The following is a 20,931-nucleotide window of genomic DNA, read 5'->3' on the forward strand; positions in this document are numbered from 1 at the left end:
CTTTTCACCCGGTTTACCATGTGCATATAAACAACTTTCTGTCCAAATCCAAACCATACAGGAACCAAAGTAAACAAAAACCACTCTCTTGTTGAAATCACAGAGAAGTGGATAGCCATGCCTGTCAACAAACAGCAGTCACACCGTACCTGTCTATTCCAAGTGACCGCTGATACGTCTTCAGCGGGTTGTGCCTTGGCTCCTGGTGTCATAGGCGTACTGGGACTGTTCAGATCCCAGATGTATAGCTCGGAGTCTGAGGCGCCCGATGCCAGCAGATTGGCCTGTGGAGAACAGGGGGGGGGGGGGGCAGGGTTCATCAGTCAGTGAGCTGGGAATCAGTCAGTCAATAAATCGTTCATTCAGTTACTCAGTCAGGGCTACAAAATTGAAAACAATATTCCATTACAAACAGATAAATGAATAAAGTAAATGTGTATTGCGAGCGGATTTCGGCAGATCTTAAATACAAGGTTCATTTGAAATGCAAACTGAATTTGTAATATCAAATGCAATTGTTAATTTGTAAAATGCAGTGCATACTGCCAATCACCAATCAGTCAACCATTGAAACGCCGCAAAACATTACACCTTGAGGTAGGTAGTCAAAGACATCCAATATATTCCTTATAAATTCCTGGTTCCTTTTCAAATGATACAAGTCTCCCTTCCTACCCAACTAACCACGTGATACTAAATCTCCCAATCACAGCTCCATCCATTTATTGGAAACAAAGGTCATCGGCTGGTAAGCCTTACCTCACGCTCAACTATCCCATAAAAATCACACAAACTCCGCTCCTTTACTCCCTCCCGCAAACTCTCCATCCCCCTCTCCAACCTCACCTGGAACGGGTTAAAATCCAGCGATCGTACAGCCCCCGTATGTCTGCTCGTAGTCTCCAGTAGAGCCGGCTGTCCATCCAGTAGTTTACGGGCGTCATACAGGGCGATTTTCCCGCCATCCGAGCCGCCCACTATCATACCGGCCGGACGGGAACCGGTGGAGAGGCCGTGGGCGCCCCACGACACGCAGTGGAACCTGTGGAGGGAGTAGGGGGAGAAAGGGGGAGAGGGAGGGAGTAGGTACCTATTGAGAATACATTGTACACTATATGCACTCACTAGCTGGTCAAGATCATTTACTTTGATCACAAGTCGCATCTATGTCTCCTAAGTTTTAGAAGTATGGAGGCGGTAAAAAGGTTCAATTTATGTTGGCATAAGCTAACTTTCACTAGCTTCTTCATTTTTATTCCCTTATCAAGTATCCAGGTATATTTACTTGTTCACAAATTCAAGTTTTGTGCACATTGCAGTGCCCATTTTCTCTCACAAGTCCACAAAAGATTGGTATCAAACCCACAGTGTGTGTAAACACTGATTGCACGAAGTCCTTACAAAACCTTCCCAACTCTCTCTACCCCTCCCTTCCCTCTCCCAAACTCCCTCCCTCTTCCCTTCTCACCTAGACGGCGTTTCCACACTTGCCAAAACGGGCATCTCCAGGGTACTATCACCCAGTCCGAGTCCAAAAATCTCCAGCCGGGCAGAAGACGAAAACGTAGCATCCAGCTGTTGTGCCGCCGTGCCCGCAGCCAGCATTAAGTCCGGCAGAGGGGCGGGTGACCAGGCCGCGTTGGCCGTCCGCTCTGCTTCCTTCACCTTCATGGTAACACTGGTGGTGCGGCCGAGCTGTGGATGAATGAATGAATGAATGAATGAATGAATGAATGAATGAATGAATGCGCGTTGGCCGTCCGCTCTGCTTCCTTCACCTTCATGGTAACACTGGTGGTGCGGCCAAGCTGTGGATGAATGAATGAATGAATGAATGAATGAATGAATGAATGAATGAATGCGCGTTGGCCGTTCGCTGTTTGCTTCACCTTCGGGGCATTCCACGTCAAGTGAGACAAAAAATGACCATTTTGAACCTCACCTCCTCCGATTTTTGCGAAACTTTGTGAAACTACTCATCTATATGTGAAAAGAAAGGAGACATGTTTTTGTCAAGATATGACGTCACGTTTCCGAGATACACGTCATCAAACATTGACTTAGGCAAGGCACATTATCATCTTTAAAGCGTCATAACCATTGAAGTTTTAGACATATCACCATGAGACAAAGTGTGAAATGGAGGGAATAGATCAGGCTTTAATTTGAGGATAACAATATTGACATAATTAGCTAATTAATGAACTAAATTAAAATTCAAAAAATAAATTTTGATTTTCTGAAAAATGGGTACCCTTCGATTTTGCTGATTTTTACATATTTCATCCTCCCATACATTAGCTACATCATATAAAAAATCCAGAATGGGCCGACGTCTACGTAACTGCCTTTTGGACTTCGGAATGTCTGGCACTCGCGAGTTTCGTTTTAGCAACCAAGGAGAGGCGCTACCCGGAGATGCTTCTTTCTGCCCCAAACCAAAGCAAACCTAGCCTGACCTGACGTGACCTGACCTAATCTAACATGCGTAAATATGTACAGCCCTCACGGCAGTTGCCGACTAGCCAAATGCTACTTAGATACGAACATTAGCCCTCACGACATTTGCCGGCTGGCCAGATGCTACTTAAAAAACGAATGCGTGTTTAAACACTTGAGGCTAACCGGCCACGAGCCAGCCACCTTTAGATTACGAGGTGGGTACACTCGGCACACTAACTACTAAGCCACGGAGATAGCTGGTCATCGCGGAGATGTAAGCCAGTTTTTTAATGATGCAATTGGGCATTCTCCGGGCAGCGCCTCCCTTTGGTTGCAAAAAGGAAATACGCCTGACTATCCCAGCGCTAGGGGAGAAAGGCCCGGTTTAGCCAAAAAAGGTATAAAAAACGGAATTTGAATTGTAGGTGGGGAACTTTATCGTGTGCCAATTTCATGGCCCTAGATCAATATCTTCAAGATCAAATGAGGTTAATCGTGATGAAATTTGCTATGGTGACTATTTTGCGTTTATACGCCCATAGCTCTAAGAGTTACTGGCCGATTTTTTATTTCTTCCTTTTTACGACATTTGTAGTGTTATGAGAATCTTTAGATAATCTAACCATAAATTTGGCAGTTAGTGGCCTGCTAAGAGTAAGAAGTCGCCGGCAAAGGCGCGGGGATCGGCCGACGCGGGAAACGTTTCAGTCACAGATTGTGTTTGCACCCTAATAATTCAATTTTTACCAGTTGGTTTTCGTATTTATTTGACCATTAGTTTGCCTGTACATTTTTAAGCCTTCACACAAAATTTGACACGAATCGATCACATTAGCGTCGCCACGGGGGGGCAAGCGGGGCAGCTTGCCCCCCCAACCTCGGACCGGGCACCCCCTGAGATCGATACAGATCCGATGAGATTTTGGAGTCGGGAAAAAATGGGGGTACCTTTCTGAGAATGCCTGTGAGGTCAGACTCGGTTGGAGCGTGCAGTTCAAACCAGAGTCTGACTCGCAGTCGCCAAAATCTTCAAGACTCCGAGTCCAGACTCGGAAATGTCAATGCTGCGATCCATTCCATGTTCCTAGTTCGTTCTTTATTACATTTTACAGCTGATTTTCATAAGTTTTGGAGTGCTGACACAATTTTCGTTCAAAGCGTGAAACGAAATCTTAGGGGCATTTCTCAACTCTCGTCAAATGTCTGCGACAAGCTCAAGTACCGTACAAGTGTCGCAGGGCTCATGAGCTTGCTTTAAGGGTGCGCTAACTTCGGAGGTGGCTCCGCTCAGCGTTGGTGTCCGAGCACTACTACTCCGATTCTCAGCCAGTAGATGTCACCAGGGTAGAGCGTTTTTTCCCACGTTAATGACCTTCTCCCCCTCCTCATTTCACGGCCCTTACGATAACGACGTTTGGTTACTGCGCCGGCGCGGCGGGCGGCGCCGACTGAGGGAGATCATGGTGTGTAAACACCGCGCGGACGGAACACGTCTCTCGACAGGCCTTCCCGGCGCCGTCCTTAGCCTGGTGTAGGTACGCCCTACCCAGTTAGAACAAAACTGATTATTTGATATGGATACATGTTATCGAATATTGAGTCTGCCGCAGCTCTAGTTACAAGAATGCGTCTGATATCCTCACATGATTGACCTGACGGCATTGTTTTAGTGAAATGCAGTGCTAGATTCACAATGCTACACATACTACCAGTAAAACGCCTTATAGGACGACAAACGGAGCGAGCGAGAGGGTGGGCCTTGCACGTGGGAAATTGTGAGGGGGTACCTCCAACTGACTTGTGCACGGTACCCTACTATCCGCTCTCTAGCAATGTGCCATATTTGAGCGCAATCGACCCAGCCGTTCTCGAGATCTAGAAGCGGCACCCTGCAGGTGCGCACGTGCAAAATGGGTCCCAACTGACTTTTGCACGGCACCCTACTAACGGATCCCTAACCGCTAACCAAATCTGAGCGCAATCGGTCCAGCCGTTCTCGAGATCTGGAATCGACCCCTGCACGTTAGGGTGTGTCGACCACAAAGAATCAAGTGGAGACAGTTATATTTTATGGCCCAATAGCATGGCAAGACGATTGCTTCGAAAATTACCAGTCAACAATGAAAAACTGAGTCCCGCGAGGCAAAATTGTTCGCCGACTTGGTCCCTTTCTGGCGATACTAGCGCCCCCAGCTTATACAGTAGCGGCCGTTCTGAAAGCTTTAGTTACATAGGTGGCGCCATAGTCGACCAGGCATTAGGCAATGCAGTGGCACACGAACGATTCTGACAGGATGCTGATTTGTTTGTTGCTAGAAGCGATGTAACAGTGTAAGACGCGTGTGGTGGAATGGGCACTACGAAAGTTTGTCAAATACGCACGTTGCACAGTCAGCTTAGCGGGTTATTTAACAGATAAATCAAATGCAAATTTGCGCAATATAATGCAGTTTGACAATAGCACAGTTGGATGGTGGGATACGGTAGGCCTTGGCGCTGCAGCGTGTAGTGATGACTTTTTGATCGGCCTCTTTTTAAATTTTTATTTAATATTTATTTCTTATAGTTTGGTTGAAGTCGGAGGGACCCTCTTCAGAGCTAGTGAAGAGGCCCCTGATAGCTTGACGGGTGCCCTCTAAACTAAAGAAAGGCCCTCTGAGTACACGGAAGGGTCCTCTGAAAGTATGAAGGGGCCGCCTAATCGCTTGACGGGTGCCCTCTGAGCTACAGAAAAACCCTCTGATTGCATTAAGGGCCCCCTGATCGCTTGGCAGGGGCCCTCTGCACCACAGAAAGGCCCTCTGAACGCACGAAGGGACCGCTGATCACTTGACGGGGGCTCTCTGAACAACAGAAGAGCTCCTGAGCGCATAAACCCTGATTGCTTGCCAGGAGCCCCTTGAACTGCAGAAAAGCCCTCTGAGCGAATAAAGGGGCCCTGACTTATTGCCAGGGGTCCTCTAAACTGCAGAAAGGCCCTCTGATTAGACGATAGGGCCCTCTGAACGCATGAAGGGACCCCTGAATCCTGATTGCTTGACGTGGGCCTTCTGAGCTACAGTAAAACCCTCTGAGTGCATGAAAGGGCCCCTGATCGCTTGACGGGGGCCCTCTTAGCTACTGAGGGGCCCTCTGAACGCGTCGAGTTTTTTTTTTCTATGCCGCCACCCGTTATCAGGTGACCAGGAGTGCCCCCTCCCTCTTTCCCAGCGACACACAGAAACTTACGTTAACACCAGAATAACTCAAAACTGCAAGTCGCGGCACTCCCTGCTAGGAAATGAAATGTAACACACACAAAAGCAGAAGGGAGAAAGCCATAGGTACGAACTAGGGGAACGAAAAAGAAGCAAAGTAGTCAACACTGCAATCAGTGGTGACGGCCCACTACTGAAAGCCCACCCAATTTATCAGCACACTCACACATCCATTACGTTCATAACATTCATACACGCTTGGGGAAAGTGTCCAAGTCCACTGGGGCAGGTTAGTTAGAGGGGAATTCACAGTCATAGCCAAGTCATCATCAAACTCAGGTCAAATTCAGCGTATATCAGCAGCAAGGTAGCCCGGGCTTCCGGAGCACCCAACGAAGCGAGGCTTGCTGTCGGGCGCTCAAAGCTGCCCTCTGAGGTGAGATCATGATGGGGCTCTCTGACTAACATCTGAAGGGTCCTCTGTTAGTGTAAAGGAACCGTTTTTTGCGCGAGGGGCCCTTTTTGGACCGAGAGGGCATTCCGTCAGCCTGAGGGGCTCTTTGTTCGTCCAAAGGGCCCTGCATCAATCGGGAGGGGGGCGTTTCCCCACCTGGGGAGGTCCTCTATCGACTTGAGGGCCTCTGTCAGTCTCAGGGTCCCTCTCCCGACCTGGGACCCAACACATAATGTTCTGTTTTAGATCTGGTTTTCGGCATCGGAGATCAGCTGTGCCGCACTTACGCTATAACACACGCAAAACGACACCCTTTTTCCCCATATATCCCTCACACAGAACGAATATTGTATCCAATATTTCTTTATTGCGTGCTTCTGCTAACGCAATAATTCGTTTAGAAGTAGGTAATTAAAATAGAAAGTAGGATATTTACCAGTCGCATTAAACAAAACACTCGTAAAACAACATTATTTTAATTGGACAAGAGATGATGTACGTAAAAAGAATTAAATGTCCCATGAACTCATTTTTAGGAAAAAAACCTTGTTTTCTTATTTTATTTGTATGTCCGTCGTAGGAAAACTGAAGTACATCAACTATCAGTCACATCAAATACGCGGTTGTCCTAGGTGGCGCCACCAACAAAAACCGTCATTACAGATGTCGCTGGGGTAGATTAGGTCGGTTCGGGCCCATCCGCTAAAAATCGTTCGCGGCACTCAATTAACGCATGCAAAGTGTTCTGGTGCTGATAAATCAATTTCATGATACCATAGGCCATAAAAAATCGCTGTCTCCTTAAGATCAAAGAGAAAAACCCTTAGTATGACACACCCTACTGCACGTGCGCACGTGCAGCAGCACCCCACATGAACTGTGGGACATGAAAATGCATTGCCTAGTGGGTGCCTACTGCCTACCTACATGCAAAGTTTCAGCGCAATCGGCCCAGTAACTACCGAGATATTGCAATTGTTACAAAAATGACTCCTCTTCGTTTTGCACGTGGCACGTGCATAGGGGGTCACCCACATCCATCGAAACAAGTCAAATACTTGGTAGAAGGAATCAAGCTACCCTACAAAAATTACCGCAAGTAAATCGGCCCAGCGGTTGCTGAGTTTTTTTTTTTAGCCTTTCAAAAGCGTTACAGCCCGGGCCGGGTCGGGCCGGGCCGCTCTTACTGAGATTTATCCGTTATATTGAAACGACTTCGCTTGCTTCGCTCGCTGCGTAACAACAACGGGAAGTTGGGCATCTATTTTCTCATTTAAAGCTAAGCCCCATGCGCACAATCTTATTTTAATGGAGCAGACTATGAGCTGGAAGATTCGTATTCCATTTCTCATCTATTTCTCATTTGAAAGCAAGTCGTTTGAAGCTAAGCCCCATGCGCATAACTTCATTATATCAAGTAGACTCTGGACTGGAAGTAGGTACAAACTACAAATATTACAAAATATCAATTTTACGTATAGGTAAACGAGGCATTGGTATGCTTGCTTGCTTTTATAGCAAGCTGCATTTTATTGACTGCTAGCAACCATGTAATATGTTCCTTGGGGACTTCACAGAAATATCTATGCTTACCAACCATCCACCTTTTTTCAAACGGCTGCTATACGTCTTATGGAAGGGATGATTGATTATTTAACTTGCTTCTCCAGTGCCACTGCCAGTGCTCTACCTCCTCCCCCTCCCCTCCCGGACGCCATCCACTCCGTCCATTCCATAACTGACTCCCTCCAACTGGTCAAGCAGAAAATGGATCCTATCGTCAATATTTGGAGTCGGCTTACGCCGCCCGTGACCTCAGTCACAGAGTGCACAACAGCATACAGTGTCCTAAATACCAGGGTTTCGGAGTTGGAATCGTCCGGGGTCGTGGTTTGCATGACAATTCGGTACCCAGCCCTAGTGATTACGAGCGAGCGAGCGCAGCGAGCGAAGCGAAGTCTTTTCAATATAACGGAAAAATATCAGTATGAGCGGCCCGGCCCGGCCCGGCCTGTAACGCTTTTGAGAGGCTTATATCTCAGCAACCGCTGGACCGATTGGCATGGGGTCTTTTTTGCTGGGTAGCCCCATCCCTTCTACCCCGTAATTGACCACTTTTGATACATCTCAGTGACCGTCGTGGCACGTGCCACGTGAAAAGTCAAGGGTGTTCAAGCTGTTTTGCAAAAGTAGTAATTTTGAGAGGCTCATATCTCAGCAGCCACTTGGGCGATTGTCTTGCGGTAATTTTTGTAGGGTAGCTGCATCCTTTCTACCAAAGGTCGAATACTCTTAACCTATGTGAGTGACCTCCACTGCACGTGCAAAATGCAAAAAGAAGAGGTGCCAAATTTGTTCCCATTTCAATAACTCTGTAATTACTGGGGCGATTTCGCTGAAACTTGACATACAGGTAGGCACCCACCAGGCAATGCATTCCCATGTGTTGCGGTTAGGGTGCTACTGCACGTGCGCACGTGCAGGGCCCAGGGGGCGCTCCCAGATCTCGAGAACGGCTGGGCCGATTGCGCTCAAATTTGGTACACGGTTGGGGACCGGTTAGAAGGGTGCCGTGCAAAAGTCAGTTTGGAGTTTGGACCCCGTTTGCACGTGCGCACGTGCAGAATGCCGCTTCCAGATCTCAAGAACGGCTGGGCCGATTGCGTTCAAATTTGGCACACCGCTAGCGACCGGTTAGAAGGGTGCTTTGCACTAGCCCGTTGGAAGTACCCTCACGCCCTTCCGCACTTGCAGGGCTCACTATCTCGCTCGCTCGTTCTTCGCCCAAAAGGCGTTTTACTGGTACTATGATTTGCTTGCCCAGGAGCCGAGCAACTTTTCTCCTTCGATCTGCGGTCTCGGGATGTGACGAGTTACCGTCGGGGCGACTCTTGCTTCGAACGAATGAGTGAAAGATGACTTGGGAGTTGTTGAGCAGTAGCAAGTATCCGACTAACTTCAGGTTGCTTGATAAACACTCGCCTTTACATTCTGACAACTTAGAGCGGCACCCGATTTAGAGTCGTTGGGCTGGAGCTGACGGACGCCGGAGAGTGGGATAGAGGAAGAGAGGAAGGGTGGGAGATAGATAACGGAGAGGGCGGGGAGCGCGGGGGAGGCACGAAGGGAGCGCGGGGAGCGACGCGGGAGGGGGGGGGGGGCAGTCGGCGACGCGCCGGCCTAGGACGGACCGTCGGTCACGGTTTCAGCGTTTGTTTTTTGTTCTTGCTCTTTTTTTCGTCGTGACCCCACTGCGGCGGGTGGTTCCAGGAGCAGGAACTGCCACCATGGTGGCCTTTGCTCTGCTAATGGAGTGTTAGTTTACTTAGGCTTCAGGCACGAATTCAATGTATTTTTCAACATTCCCTGGTCTGAGGTGCCGTGTGGAAGTTAGTATGCATCCATCGCAAAAGATAAACTTAGATTTAAGCGCCTCTCCGAAATCAAAACGAAACTGACAACAATCGCGCAACTGGGGTCAGCCAGCACCGACCCCGCCAGGAGCCCGCCGAGCAACCCCCTGGACCGGAGGGTTCCTGGACTCCGGGCGGCCCCAGCCCGTGGTGTCAGCCGGTGGTGATCCATTAGCTGCCCCGTTCGGTCCACCACTTGGGTGGGTCACACAGATCCGCTCTTGTTCGGAAACGAGCTGTCCAAATCACCGCGTCGCGCTCGGAGTCGCGTGTTGACACAGAGGGTGACGCTGCGGGTGGTGGATTCCAGCAAACAGGTGCGAGCCCCGTCTGAGGAGGGGCTGCCATGGTAAACGAATGGGGCCTAGGGAAGTCAACTGTTCGGCGCTCACTACTTCCGCGTTCACCACATTCGCCCGTCGCGCGGCATCCACGCCTGTTGTGCTCACTGCTCAGTGGAAGTGTTCGGGAAGGCCAGTTCGGTGAGAAAGGTGAGAACATAGTGATTAGTGATGGCTCGTTACAGCAAGTTCCGTCGATCTCGGCGAACTAATTTCCACAAAGCCACGCTTCAACCACCGACATCAACCGAAGCTCAAGGTGGCAGAGGAGAGACCGGCGGTCAGCCCATGGAATCTGACATGTCGGGACCGTGCAGCGCTTCCGGGTCGGCGACGACGAGCGGCACTGAGGGCGGACGGTCAGAAGCTGCGGCGCCCAGTGCCCCAGTGGGACGGCGGATCGTCGATATCGGCGCCCTGACAAACGGAATCGATATCCTCATGGCGCATGCCAAGGATTGCTGGCAGCCAAGTTTTGTGGGCGAAAAGAGAAAAGGCCTGGAAGTATTCCTTTGTTACAAATGTCACAAATGTGGGGAGGATATACACGTAGGCAGGCAAGAAAACATCTCACTGAACAGCCAGGCAGTGTATGCAGCTGTTACTACAGGATCTGGATATTCGGCCATGGAAGCCCAGATGGCTATCATGGACATCCCATTCATGTCCTTCAAGCAGTTCTCCGAGCACCAGGAAGATGTTGGCGTGGTAAGTGGCCATTATCCGTACCAAATGTTAGTGTCACTTTAAATGTCTGAAGTCAGGCGAGTACCTTATCTACCTAAGCTGCATACCTAAGGTACTAATTAAGATTTTAGGGTCATGTCTAAGGTCAGGTCACCAGTGGTTATTGAAGCTAAAATTTTGCTTATTTCGACAATTATTGACAAATCAGCGCATAACTCATAAATGAATAGAGCTATAGAGTTGCAGAAAGCACATTTGATAGCCCTGTTAACCCTCTTTCCGAATAATTGCCTCAAATATTTGACCTTATGTCAACGAGTTAGCCTGCAAAGGACAAAAACTGTCAAAATAGACGGCTTTGCAGCAACGGTTTTCTGCAATAACTTTTGAACGCAGAAGTGCACCAGCTTATTTTTACCAGCATTGTGCTCTACTCGTCGAGAGGCGTCGAATTAACTCTAATTTGACGCCAAAAGGTCATTTTGATAGTTTGACCAAAGGTAAAGGTCATGTTGCATATTGTTCAATTTGTATCATCGATCTGAACGCACCTAAGGTGTTTTCATTGCTCTGGCATGCCGCTTTCAAACGTTATTAGCGAAAGACTGTTGGATATCTTTCATGACCTGACATGATATCAGGGACGTAAGGAGGGGTCACGGTTGCCATTTTCTGGTTCAGTGTGTCATTTTTACTTGTAAGTTGTTTAGGAGTGCTTAGAATGACATTCGTTCAAAAGATGCCCCTTTCAATTTTCTCCCATCGAATAATAATGGAGAGGGCGCAAAACTGACCGGACTTAAGGTCACCACAATCAAATTCAGAGATAAAGGTTTTATACGTGCCTACTATAGTTCGTTTTTTTTTTCTTAGCTTGACCCTCACTGTAAACGTCTCTTTGAACACAGCACGATAATTGCTAGCTTAGCTACTAAGAAAACTGGTTGGCGCACATTGATTTCACAGACGATCAACTTCGTCAACATTATTTCTACCTGGCTCCTATTTCTCGGACTCGAGCTCGTATTTGGCCTTATTTATGACCCCACAGGGAAAGAAGATTCACCAGGAATTATAACTGAAGTAATTAATAAATCGCACAGCGTTTAACATAGCGATACATTATCGGTGTTCAAAACTTATTGTGAAATACTATTCATACTTCCAAACAATGTGCGCTGAACATTTTTCTCAGTAATTCAGCTAGCAATTATCGTGCTGTGTTCAAAAAGCTGTTTACAATGAGGGGCAAACTTAGAGAAAAAAAACAACAACTATAGTGATGTCAGGTACGGAAAATCATGTATCCGTATCTTATCCACCTTACTGACTATAGTATTAACCCGCGCCGGGCCGGGGGGGGGGGTGTTTGAACACCCCCCTGCGAAAACGCGCCGCCGTTTTTGGTACACCTGTTCATGCATCTTTCCCACACATGTTGTGAAAATTTCAGACCCAGGGCTCTCAAGGTCAGGTCACCAGGTCAGGTCAAGTGACCTCACCTCAGAAAAAGTTTCAATCCTCGTCATAGCTACACCGACTGAACGATCGCCTTGAAACTTTCAGCGATTGATAAAAGTACCTACCTAACAGTATGTACAAAATGTATATCTCGGAAGTTTGATATCGGTGACCTAAGGTCAGGTCAATTTTGCGACCTCTCCATTATAAGTCAATGGGAGAAAATTGAAATGCACCTCTTTTGGACGAATGATGTTCAAAAACCTCACAAACATCGGTTCCTTGGTAAACATGACACACTGAATCGGAAAAATGCACCTGTGACCCCTCTGTGTGCCCCTGAGGTCATCTCAGGTCATGAACGGTCACCAGCAGTTTTTTTGCAATAACTTTTGATAAAGACGTGCTAGAGCGATGAAAACACGTCACCTGTATTCAGATCGACGATACGGGTCGACTGATATGCAACATGACCCTTTCTGGTCAGGTCATGACCTTGATCTGAGGTCAAATTTTCAAAATGACCTTTTAAGGTCAACAAATAGTTCATTCGACGCGTCTCGACGAGAGGAACACGATGCTGCCAAAAGTAATGACGTGACTCTCTCGAGTCAAAAGTTATTGGCGAAAAACCATTTTCGTGAAAACTGCTATTTTTACAGTTTTTGCCCTCTGGAGGCTAAACCGTTGACCTGAGGTCAAATCTGAGAGTATTATTCAGAAAGGTCTGTAAAAAGGCTATCGAATGCGCTTTTCCGCGGCGCTGTAACTCCATTGGTTCCCGAGTTAGCCGTTGGCAGTTTCCAAAATTGTTGAAATGGACTACATTTGACCTTTGATGACCTCTGGCGACCTGACCTTTGACCTGACCCAAAAAACTTTTTGGTATCCCGATGCCAAACCGAGACCAACTTGGTGTTTGGTATTTCAATGTGAATGTATTTGGTATTTTGTTCGTATTATGAACCCTCACTCAAGTATGAGGTTGAGAAATCGGTAAAAAGTTGGCACTTCCCTTATGTTTTCAAGTTGGTTCAGTTTCGGTATTTCCTTACAGTGTTGATTGGTATTTGTTTAGGTATCGATATTCCGATTATCTTTAATTGACATCACCAATATATCGTATAGGTATCATTTATATACTGCTAATTGCAATACCACATTCAAAATATTATTTGTTTCGATGCGACAGGTGATCGAGCAGAAGCTGTTGGAAGAAATGCTGAGCGCCGGACAGGAGGAGAAGCGCCTGGCGGTGGAGGCCGGTGACATCCTCCCTGATGGCACGCCGTGGATTACTGTTGTCGTGGACGGTAGCTGGGGCACTCGAAGCCACGGCCACAAGTACACGTCACATGGCGGTATGGCAGCTGTGATCGGTCTGCGCACCAAAAAGCTCCTGTTTTACGGTGTGCGTAATAAGTTCTGTAGTGTGTGTGCTCGGGCGGGCAGCAGCGCGGGGGCTCCAGCCCATAAGTGCTTCCGGAATTGGGTGGGGACGTCCACCGCGATGGAGTCAGACATCATCATTGAGGGCTTCAACCGTAGCGAAGAGATGCACGGGGTGCGATTCATCGAGTTCATAGGAGACGGCGACTCATCCGTATACAAGAACATTCTGTCCTACGTATCCTATGGACGAAACGTTCGAAAAGTAGAATGTGCAAACCATGTCACGAAATGCTTTACCTCCGCACTGTACGACATAGCCAAACAAAACAAGGAAGCCAAAAAAGTCTTGTCAAAAGTCAGGATCAGCCGCATGAAAATATGTGTCAGAAAAATGATAAAGCACAGAGCACAGGAACGGATGGAATCCAATGGTGATAAAGATCAAAGCGCCCGTACCTTGTCATCAGATGTAAAGAACGCCTCCTTTCATGTTTTAGGACACCACAACAAATGTTTACCATATTACTGCAATGTAGTCAGCGGCAGTGTGGCATGTCCTCCTCCTGAGACAGAGATTTCTACAGAACTGAAAATCTCGCTCCTCAAAGCGGCAGATGTTGTGTGCAACAAAAGTAGAAGTCTTGTCGTTTACGACGCTACCAGCAACCTAGAAAACTTGATGTCGCAGGTGGCATCAAGTTTTCTGTTGTCTACCAGCAACAGAAAACTTGATGTCGCAGGTGGCAAAAACCCTCGGCGGTAAACGGGTCAACCACTACCAGAAACGTGGGTACCATGACCGCTGTGCCGCAGCAGCTTTAGCCTTCCAGTCCGGCAGCCAGATGCACATCGATGTTTTCAAACAAAAATATCAAAAAAGTCCAACAAAGATCATGAAAAAATATGTCAATGTCGCTCAAAAGAAACGTCTCCAACGTCCCAACGATCCGGCCAAAAGGGTTAGCAGATACGTCCGGCGTTCTCTCGCGGGGACAGATGGGGACTACGGACCCAGCTGTGCAGCACCCGACTTAGAGGACCGCGATATTCAGCAATATCAGCTCAAAACAAAGGAGTTCTTAGACAACCTAGGAAGCACTGCTGTGGAGCGTGCCCAAATCGCTGAGAACACTGCTGATGACAAGGAAGAGTGGCACCGCGAGCGACGCAAACGCGTCACTGCGACAACCTTTCACCAAATAGCGAATATGCGAGACTCAACGTCAAACAAAAACATCATGAACAGACTTCTTTACGATACAACAAAAGATTTAGATACACCTGCTCTGCAGTATGGCCGCGTCAACGAGGAGCTAGCTATACAAGCATATGAAAAGCAAACAAACACTGAAGTGAAAAGACCAGTTGGGCTGGTAGTGCACCCGAAGCATCCATTTTTGGCCGCCACTCCTGATGGAATCGTTTCTGATGACATCATAGTAGAAGTGAAATGTCCCAAAAGTGCAGAGAACACTTCACTGGAAAGACTGGCTGCGTCTTCTAGTGGACTAACTAGTTTTTTTCTTGACGACAAACTTGAGCTAAAAAAGAGTCACCAATATTACACCCAAGTTCAGTGCCAGTTGGCTTGCACTGGTGCAAAGTTCTGTGACTTTTTTGTCTGGACACCAAACGAAACGTCATGTCAGCGCATAGCTGCTGACGAAACGTTCATCGCAAACAGACTGGAAAAAGTGAAGGCATTTTATGATGAGTGCATCGTGCCTGAAATGATTGATCCCCGCAAAGCACGACACATGCCGTTCCGTGAGCGGTCAAGGTATAGGGAGCCCAAGGGCAAAAACGTGAAGTAAAAAAAAACATACAGGATGAGGCGACTAGCCCTGTCACACATCTAACAAGCTGAAACTTTTTTGTCACTCATCCCATCATGGCAAAAAGGGTAAAAAAGGGAGCGAATCACAACAGTGAATGAGAATTCGATGTAACATATCATTGGCTCAGATGTCGACCACGCATCAGCTAAGGTAATTTCAGCAATCGTGTCAAAACTGAAGCATTCGCTCAGCATCATGCCGATCTCATTTTGTGCTCCTTGTTCTGTGTCAGTTTCGTGTCATGTACGAATGCAATATGTCAATGCATGCCATGGATGCAATATTATGTACCGGTTATACTGGTATGTTTTCATTGGCTTCGCCTCTGCACTGTGTCAGCAGAGCAGACGCCATACTGGGGATTTATGTGTGATGCATCGCTGATATATAACTACTGAGTACTGATGCACTGTTTTATCACTTTCCGTGAGTATTACAATACATAGTAGTACTGGTTCTTCCTTCTTGGTCTTGAGCTTCACCATGTGGTTGCTATATACCGATACCACATTATTTGCCGACGTGTTGTGATTGTGATCGTTATACAAATGCAGCTTCAGAGTAGGTACTATGCGATTGTAATATTACTGACGTATAGACAGACTGGCCACAATCAAATTCAAGCATGCCATCACAGCTCACATGCAATACCCATGTTTATTTAGGGTAGAAGGTAAAGTAGGTATAGGCGCCAAGGTTGGTAGTTGGTAACCTGTGTATCAATATACTACTTATATAACTAATCTCATTCAATCCACCCACCATCCGTATTTTCCTCCGACAACCCCGAGTTCGCTTCTGTTCCGGCAGAGTTTCACGGCCACCGGCACACGCGGGAACCCCAGACCGTAAATCACCGTGTGTTGACAGTCCCTCCCGCCGGTCGGCGCGACTCGCGGGTTTTATTACATGGGGGAACGGCAGGGACCGAGGCGGAGACCCATACGACATCTAGCGGCACTCCCTTGAACCAACAAAACCGTCAAAAAGTGGATATGAATCGGGCTTAATTCCAGTCACAGTTCAGATACTTCTGAAAAGTAAACTTCATTTTCGTGTGAAGAAATGTTCTGTGCACATTTCTATGTAGCCGGTTTTTTATTTTATGCCTCACACAAAAACTGAAAGATGAGCAAAGTTTTACTTTCATTTTTTGCAACATTGCAAAAAGAAAATGGAAAATCGGAGTACATAGAATTGTTGTCCACTTTGAGGAGATGTGGGTGCCATTCATTTTTTGCGCCTAGTTTGAATGACATTTAATGAATTTCGGCTCAAACTTTTCAGTTTTTCCACCTTTATCGTGCAATATCAACGTGAATATTGCACGGAATCAGACAACTTGTCCAAAGTAGGCTTTGTATACCCATGGAGCAGGTACATGCCAAATTTGAGGCTAATATCTCTATCGGTTTTCGAGATATTGCGGTTTTTCACCTCCCATTGACTTAACATTAACATCGCACCCTTAAACAAAGGCTCCTAAGGAGCTCCACTGAGCCCTAAAGAAGCTTTCAGAGGGCCCAAACTGGCCTCTGAAAGTTCCACTGGTGTCCATGTTCTCTGAGGGCCCATACAGGGATCTTCGAGCCTTCGAAGTTCGAACATTTCTGAGAACCTTAACTGGCCTCTGATAGTTCAGTCAAACTTTGGAGGCGACAGACCTTGCTAACCCCAAGCCGGCATCTGAGGGGTCACAGCTCACGTGTCCCTCTGAGGTCCGCAACACCATGTTTATTATGTCCCTACGTAGGGTCCTTAGGGATTCGACACAGACCCCGAGGGTTCACACTGTTATCCGAGGGCTCCAGGCTCACCCTGGGCCTAGTCTCTTAGCGCCCGCCGCCCACACTGGCTTCTGAGGGCCCCACCTTGGGCTCGGAAAGCCCTAAAGCACCACGTACACGTAAATATTTGAGGTGACCCACGCCGATCTCCGGGACCCTAAGCATGCTTCTGAGAGTCAGCACTGACCCTTAGTGGCCTGAAATGGCCTGGAAGTCCCAAACCTATCTCTAATGGATACCTTGCCGCTATGCCGTGCGTAACTTTTGGTTCCGTTTAACAGTTTTTGTGCACGTTTGCAGCGCTTCCCTTCACACGAAAAACGAGAAACTTTTGTTCACACTCGAGTGAACAAAACACTTCCTCTCACTAGAGCAAAGATGAATTAGGTACTTCCGATTCACACTTCCGACATTCACTCTCCGCCGAATACCCAACTTAGCTACGATCGGCGGCTGGGATAAGTCCTATGCATTTCACGTAAAACCTCTGCATGCATGCGTGAATGGAGGTTTTAGCAGGGTGATCCGATTAAATGGAGCATTTTTCACCTTTTTCTGGGTAATGATCATTAGAGTCGAGCGTCTGCACAGGGGCCCTCTGCAGTGCGTCGGCAATCGCAGCCACTATATACTAGTTATAATTCTACCAGTCGTTTTTGTCATGGAATTTCAAAATTTCGAATTTTTCTGTAAAAGTTACATGTCATAGCTAGAAGGAAACCTTTGTCACCATCGGATTCCTCGCACCATTGCGCGTCGAATGATATGTAAAACGAGTGAGTAAAGACTGGGGAAAGGCAAGTTTTAACACAAAAGTTGATTTTGCCCCCCCAACCGAAAATCTCTGGCGACGCCTATGATCGATCATAATCAGCGGTAAGAAGCGCAGTGCAAAGATGGAACCGTCCGGCGCCGGCACAGTCTACCATTCAGGCGGCAACGGCCGACGCCGGCCGCCGCGCCGCTCCGGCAAGATGTTTGACTTTACACCGCTATTACTAGAAAAGTTGTGGACCGATTTACCTATTGCTTGCACAGGAGGATTTGCAATTCAATTTTGGACAGATGCTGAAAGTTTGACGTTAATATAATAGTTATGGCGTGAGTTATTGGCGAAAAACAGGTGGGGTTGGCGAAATCCGCCCCTTCCATCGCCCGTGCTACGGTGCACTACTTGTTGCTATATCATCCAAAGTTATCGTTGGCCCACTCTAATTTTCTCAGCACGTATGCCTTACGTGTGGTGAAAGATAATGTCCAAATTTGATCAAAATCGAAGGGTACCCATTTTTCACAAATTTGATTTTAAGAAATTAATTCAAAATAAAATAAATTCTAAATCACCAAAAAATGTTAAAATTACCAAATTTAACTAGCATAACTCCTCGTGTTCACGTTTCCGTTTGTTTGAAATTAATAGCTTCAAAAATGTTGAAGCTATAGATCATTCAAGATTGCAATACACGTCCAATTCTGCTAAAAAAGCGGAAGTTTAGCGGCTTGTATCTCTGTAGCCCGAGGGCATATGACAAAATCCTTTGACCCTCAGAGGTTTCACCCAATAGCCAACAAGTATACCAAGTTTGAACAAAATCGCAGAGGTGGCCGATTTTGGCTGTCCCGGTTGACATGGAATGCCCCCTTCATGGTAATACTGGTGGTGCGGCCGACCTACGGATGAATGAATGAAAGAATGAATGAATGAAGGAATGAATTATGAATGAATGAATGAATGAATGAATGAATGAATGAATGAATGAATGTATGAATGATTCAATGAGTGAATGAGTGAATGATGGCAGGAGGGCCAAGCTAAGGATGAAAAATGAATGAATAAATAAATGAATGATTAATGATTGATTGAATAAAGTGTGTTGATTGGCAGGACAAGATGTGAAGGAAGGAATGAATGAAAACATGAAAGGAATGCATGACGGTGGTGAGGCCCAGCTATGTATATGCATGAAAAAATGAATGAATGAATGAATGAATGAATGAATGAATGCATGCATGAATGAATGAATGAATGAAGAAATGGTAAATAACATGAGTGAAAAAATGGTGAGAAATAAATGAAAACCAATCATGGTGGATTTGCTGAGCTGTGGATGAATGAATGAATAAATAAATACTCTAATGCTTTTGGTGGGCAGGCTGTAGATAAAGGAATGAGCGTGGATAAGTGGGAAAGATAATGATAAACAAGGGGTAAAGGGATGAATGAAGACTGGTTGTTGTATTGTAACTTGTAAGAGAAGGAATTGGTAAAACTAGTATGAATGAATGCAGCAATGAATGAGTAAATGAATGCACAAATAAATGAATGAAAAATGAACAGGGAAAGCCAGATAAAGAAAAAGTGAAAAGAGGGAGAGGGAAAAGTAAAAGAGAAAAGTTGCTTTCACAAGACACATGATAACAGCTGATGTTGGGCCTACTAGATCATGAGAAAAGGCTGTGAATGAATAAATGAATGCAGGAAAGTCAAACTCAGGTGGATTGCAAAAGTAAATGAAATATAAATTAATAAATGGAAAATGATTGAGTGAATATGGACATATGGCTGACAAGTAGGGCTTGGAGGACAATGATTGACACCATAGATAAGACTATGGACTGCTAAAAAAATATGGAAGGCTGAGGCATTAGGTGCATGAATGAATCAATGAATGAATTGGGAAAACAGGCCATTTGAGCAGAGAAAAGCTGGTATTGGACACCTAGTGTCCAGGGACCAGGAGAGTCACCTAAGTATAATCACCTGATCAAAGGAGCAATTAAATTCAAATGAATGCATTACATCAGAATGTGAGCTAGAGTATGCATCTTGTTATTATGGTAGAATTCAAGTTTTATTTCAAAAGGTGAATTGAACATGTGACTATCAATTAACAATATTTGCAACATTAAAAATAAACAATGATGGATGATACAATATTGTTGCTCAAACTTTGCATCCATGTTATTCATTTTCATTGCTGGTGAGAAATATTAAATGATGCAAACCAGGAGAGAACACTATAGTGAAGTTATGATTAATGGGAATAGTTCACTTTCCCAAAAGTTTTTTTTTTGCACTTGGATTTATGATCTGTTATGCTCCAAAGAAGGTCAGCAAAGAAAATCAAACATTTTTTGATTAAAGATGGCTGATGATATGTGGCTCAGGCTGCATTCTTCAGCAAGACACTCATTCCTCCGCAAGGCGCAAGGCATTCTTTTCTAAATGAGAAATGGAATATCTTCGTCTAGGATGCTCGTTGGGGAGTAAAAGCTTCTGTTTTGTGCAAGTCTTTTCAGCTCAAGCTACAAAACTGCTATTCCAGTTCAAAACCTCATGTTAAAACTTCAAATGGTTAAATTGCTGATTTACATCAATGACTAAAATCATGAGGTACACTTTTTAAAATGTTTATTCATCTCAGAGCAAACATGAAGCAGCATGGAGGCAGGCACAAACACAACAAAACATTAAATATTAATGCTTAAGTTTTAACTTGATTGAAAATTCAAAAAGAAAAAATATGCTAGACCACATTTTCAATCGAAGCTGAAGCAAAAGTAGGTAACAAATCTGGTATTAGCATCAACGAGTTATGTTTAAGTGTCCATAACTTACTTTTAATCAGCTCAAGCAGTGAAAGGCAGAAATGTGAAATATCTTTGACATAAATTCAAATAACGTTCGACGCCCACAAGTAATCACACGCCTGCAGCAGCCAGCACATTCGCCGGCAACAACAACACGAACGCGTCAGCACTTACACCAAATTGAAGGAACTTAGTACGAAATCCCTTCCTTCCTTTGCAACAAAACTGTTAAGAAATATTTTTATGTCTTGGAAATCTCGATACCTTTACAGAAACGTGTTAATTTTTGTCTTTAATCATTTCTGAAATTCCATAATATTTCTAAAAT

The 20,931-nt window shown here is 45.9% G+C and overlaps 2 protein-coding genes across 2 annotated transcripts; one reads left to right on the top strand and one right to left on the bottom strand.

Moving 5' to 3' along the window:
- Positions 1-149: 149 nt before the first annotated feature.
- LOC122377252 (protein transport protein Sec31A-like) lies at positions 150-20,763 on the bottom strand (the record flags this gene model as incomplete). Its single annotated transcript, XM_043357206.1, has 4 exons — positions 20,632-20,763; positions 1,469-1,695; positions 847-1,042; positions 150-284 (listed from the first exon to the last, which is right to left on the bottom strand). Coding segments are annotated over exons 2-4 (534 nt in total), but the record flags the coding sequence as incomplete, so codon positions are not given.
- On the top strand, positions 12,798-15,201 carry LOC122377254. Its single transcript, XM_043357213.1, has one exon. It carries the CDS (start codon positions 14,119-14,121, stop codon positions 15,199-15,201), a length of 1,083 nt encoding a protein of 360 aa, XP_043213148.1. The 5' UTR covers positions 12,798-14,118.
- Positions 20,764-20,931: the final 168 nt, after the last annotated feature.

Source organism: Amphibalanus amphitrite, unplaced genomic scaffold (assembly GCF_019059575.1).
Source record: "Amphibalanus amphitrite isolate SeventyFive unplaced genomic scaffold, NRLGWU_Aamphi_draft 002671F_arrow, whole genome shotgun sequence".
NCBI lineage: Eukaryota > Metazoa > Arthropoda > Thecostraca > Balanomorpha > Balanidae > Amphibalanus > Amphibalanus amphitrite.

Excerpts from the sequence above, each read along its gene's own strand:
- LOC122377254 (XM_043357213.1), top strand. The coding sequence starts at position 14,119 with ATGTCGCAGGTGGCAAAAACCCTCGGCGGTAAACGGGTCAACCACTAC.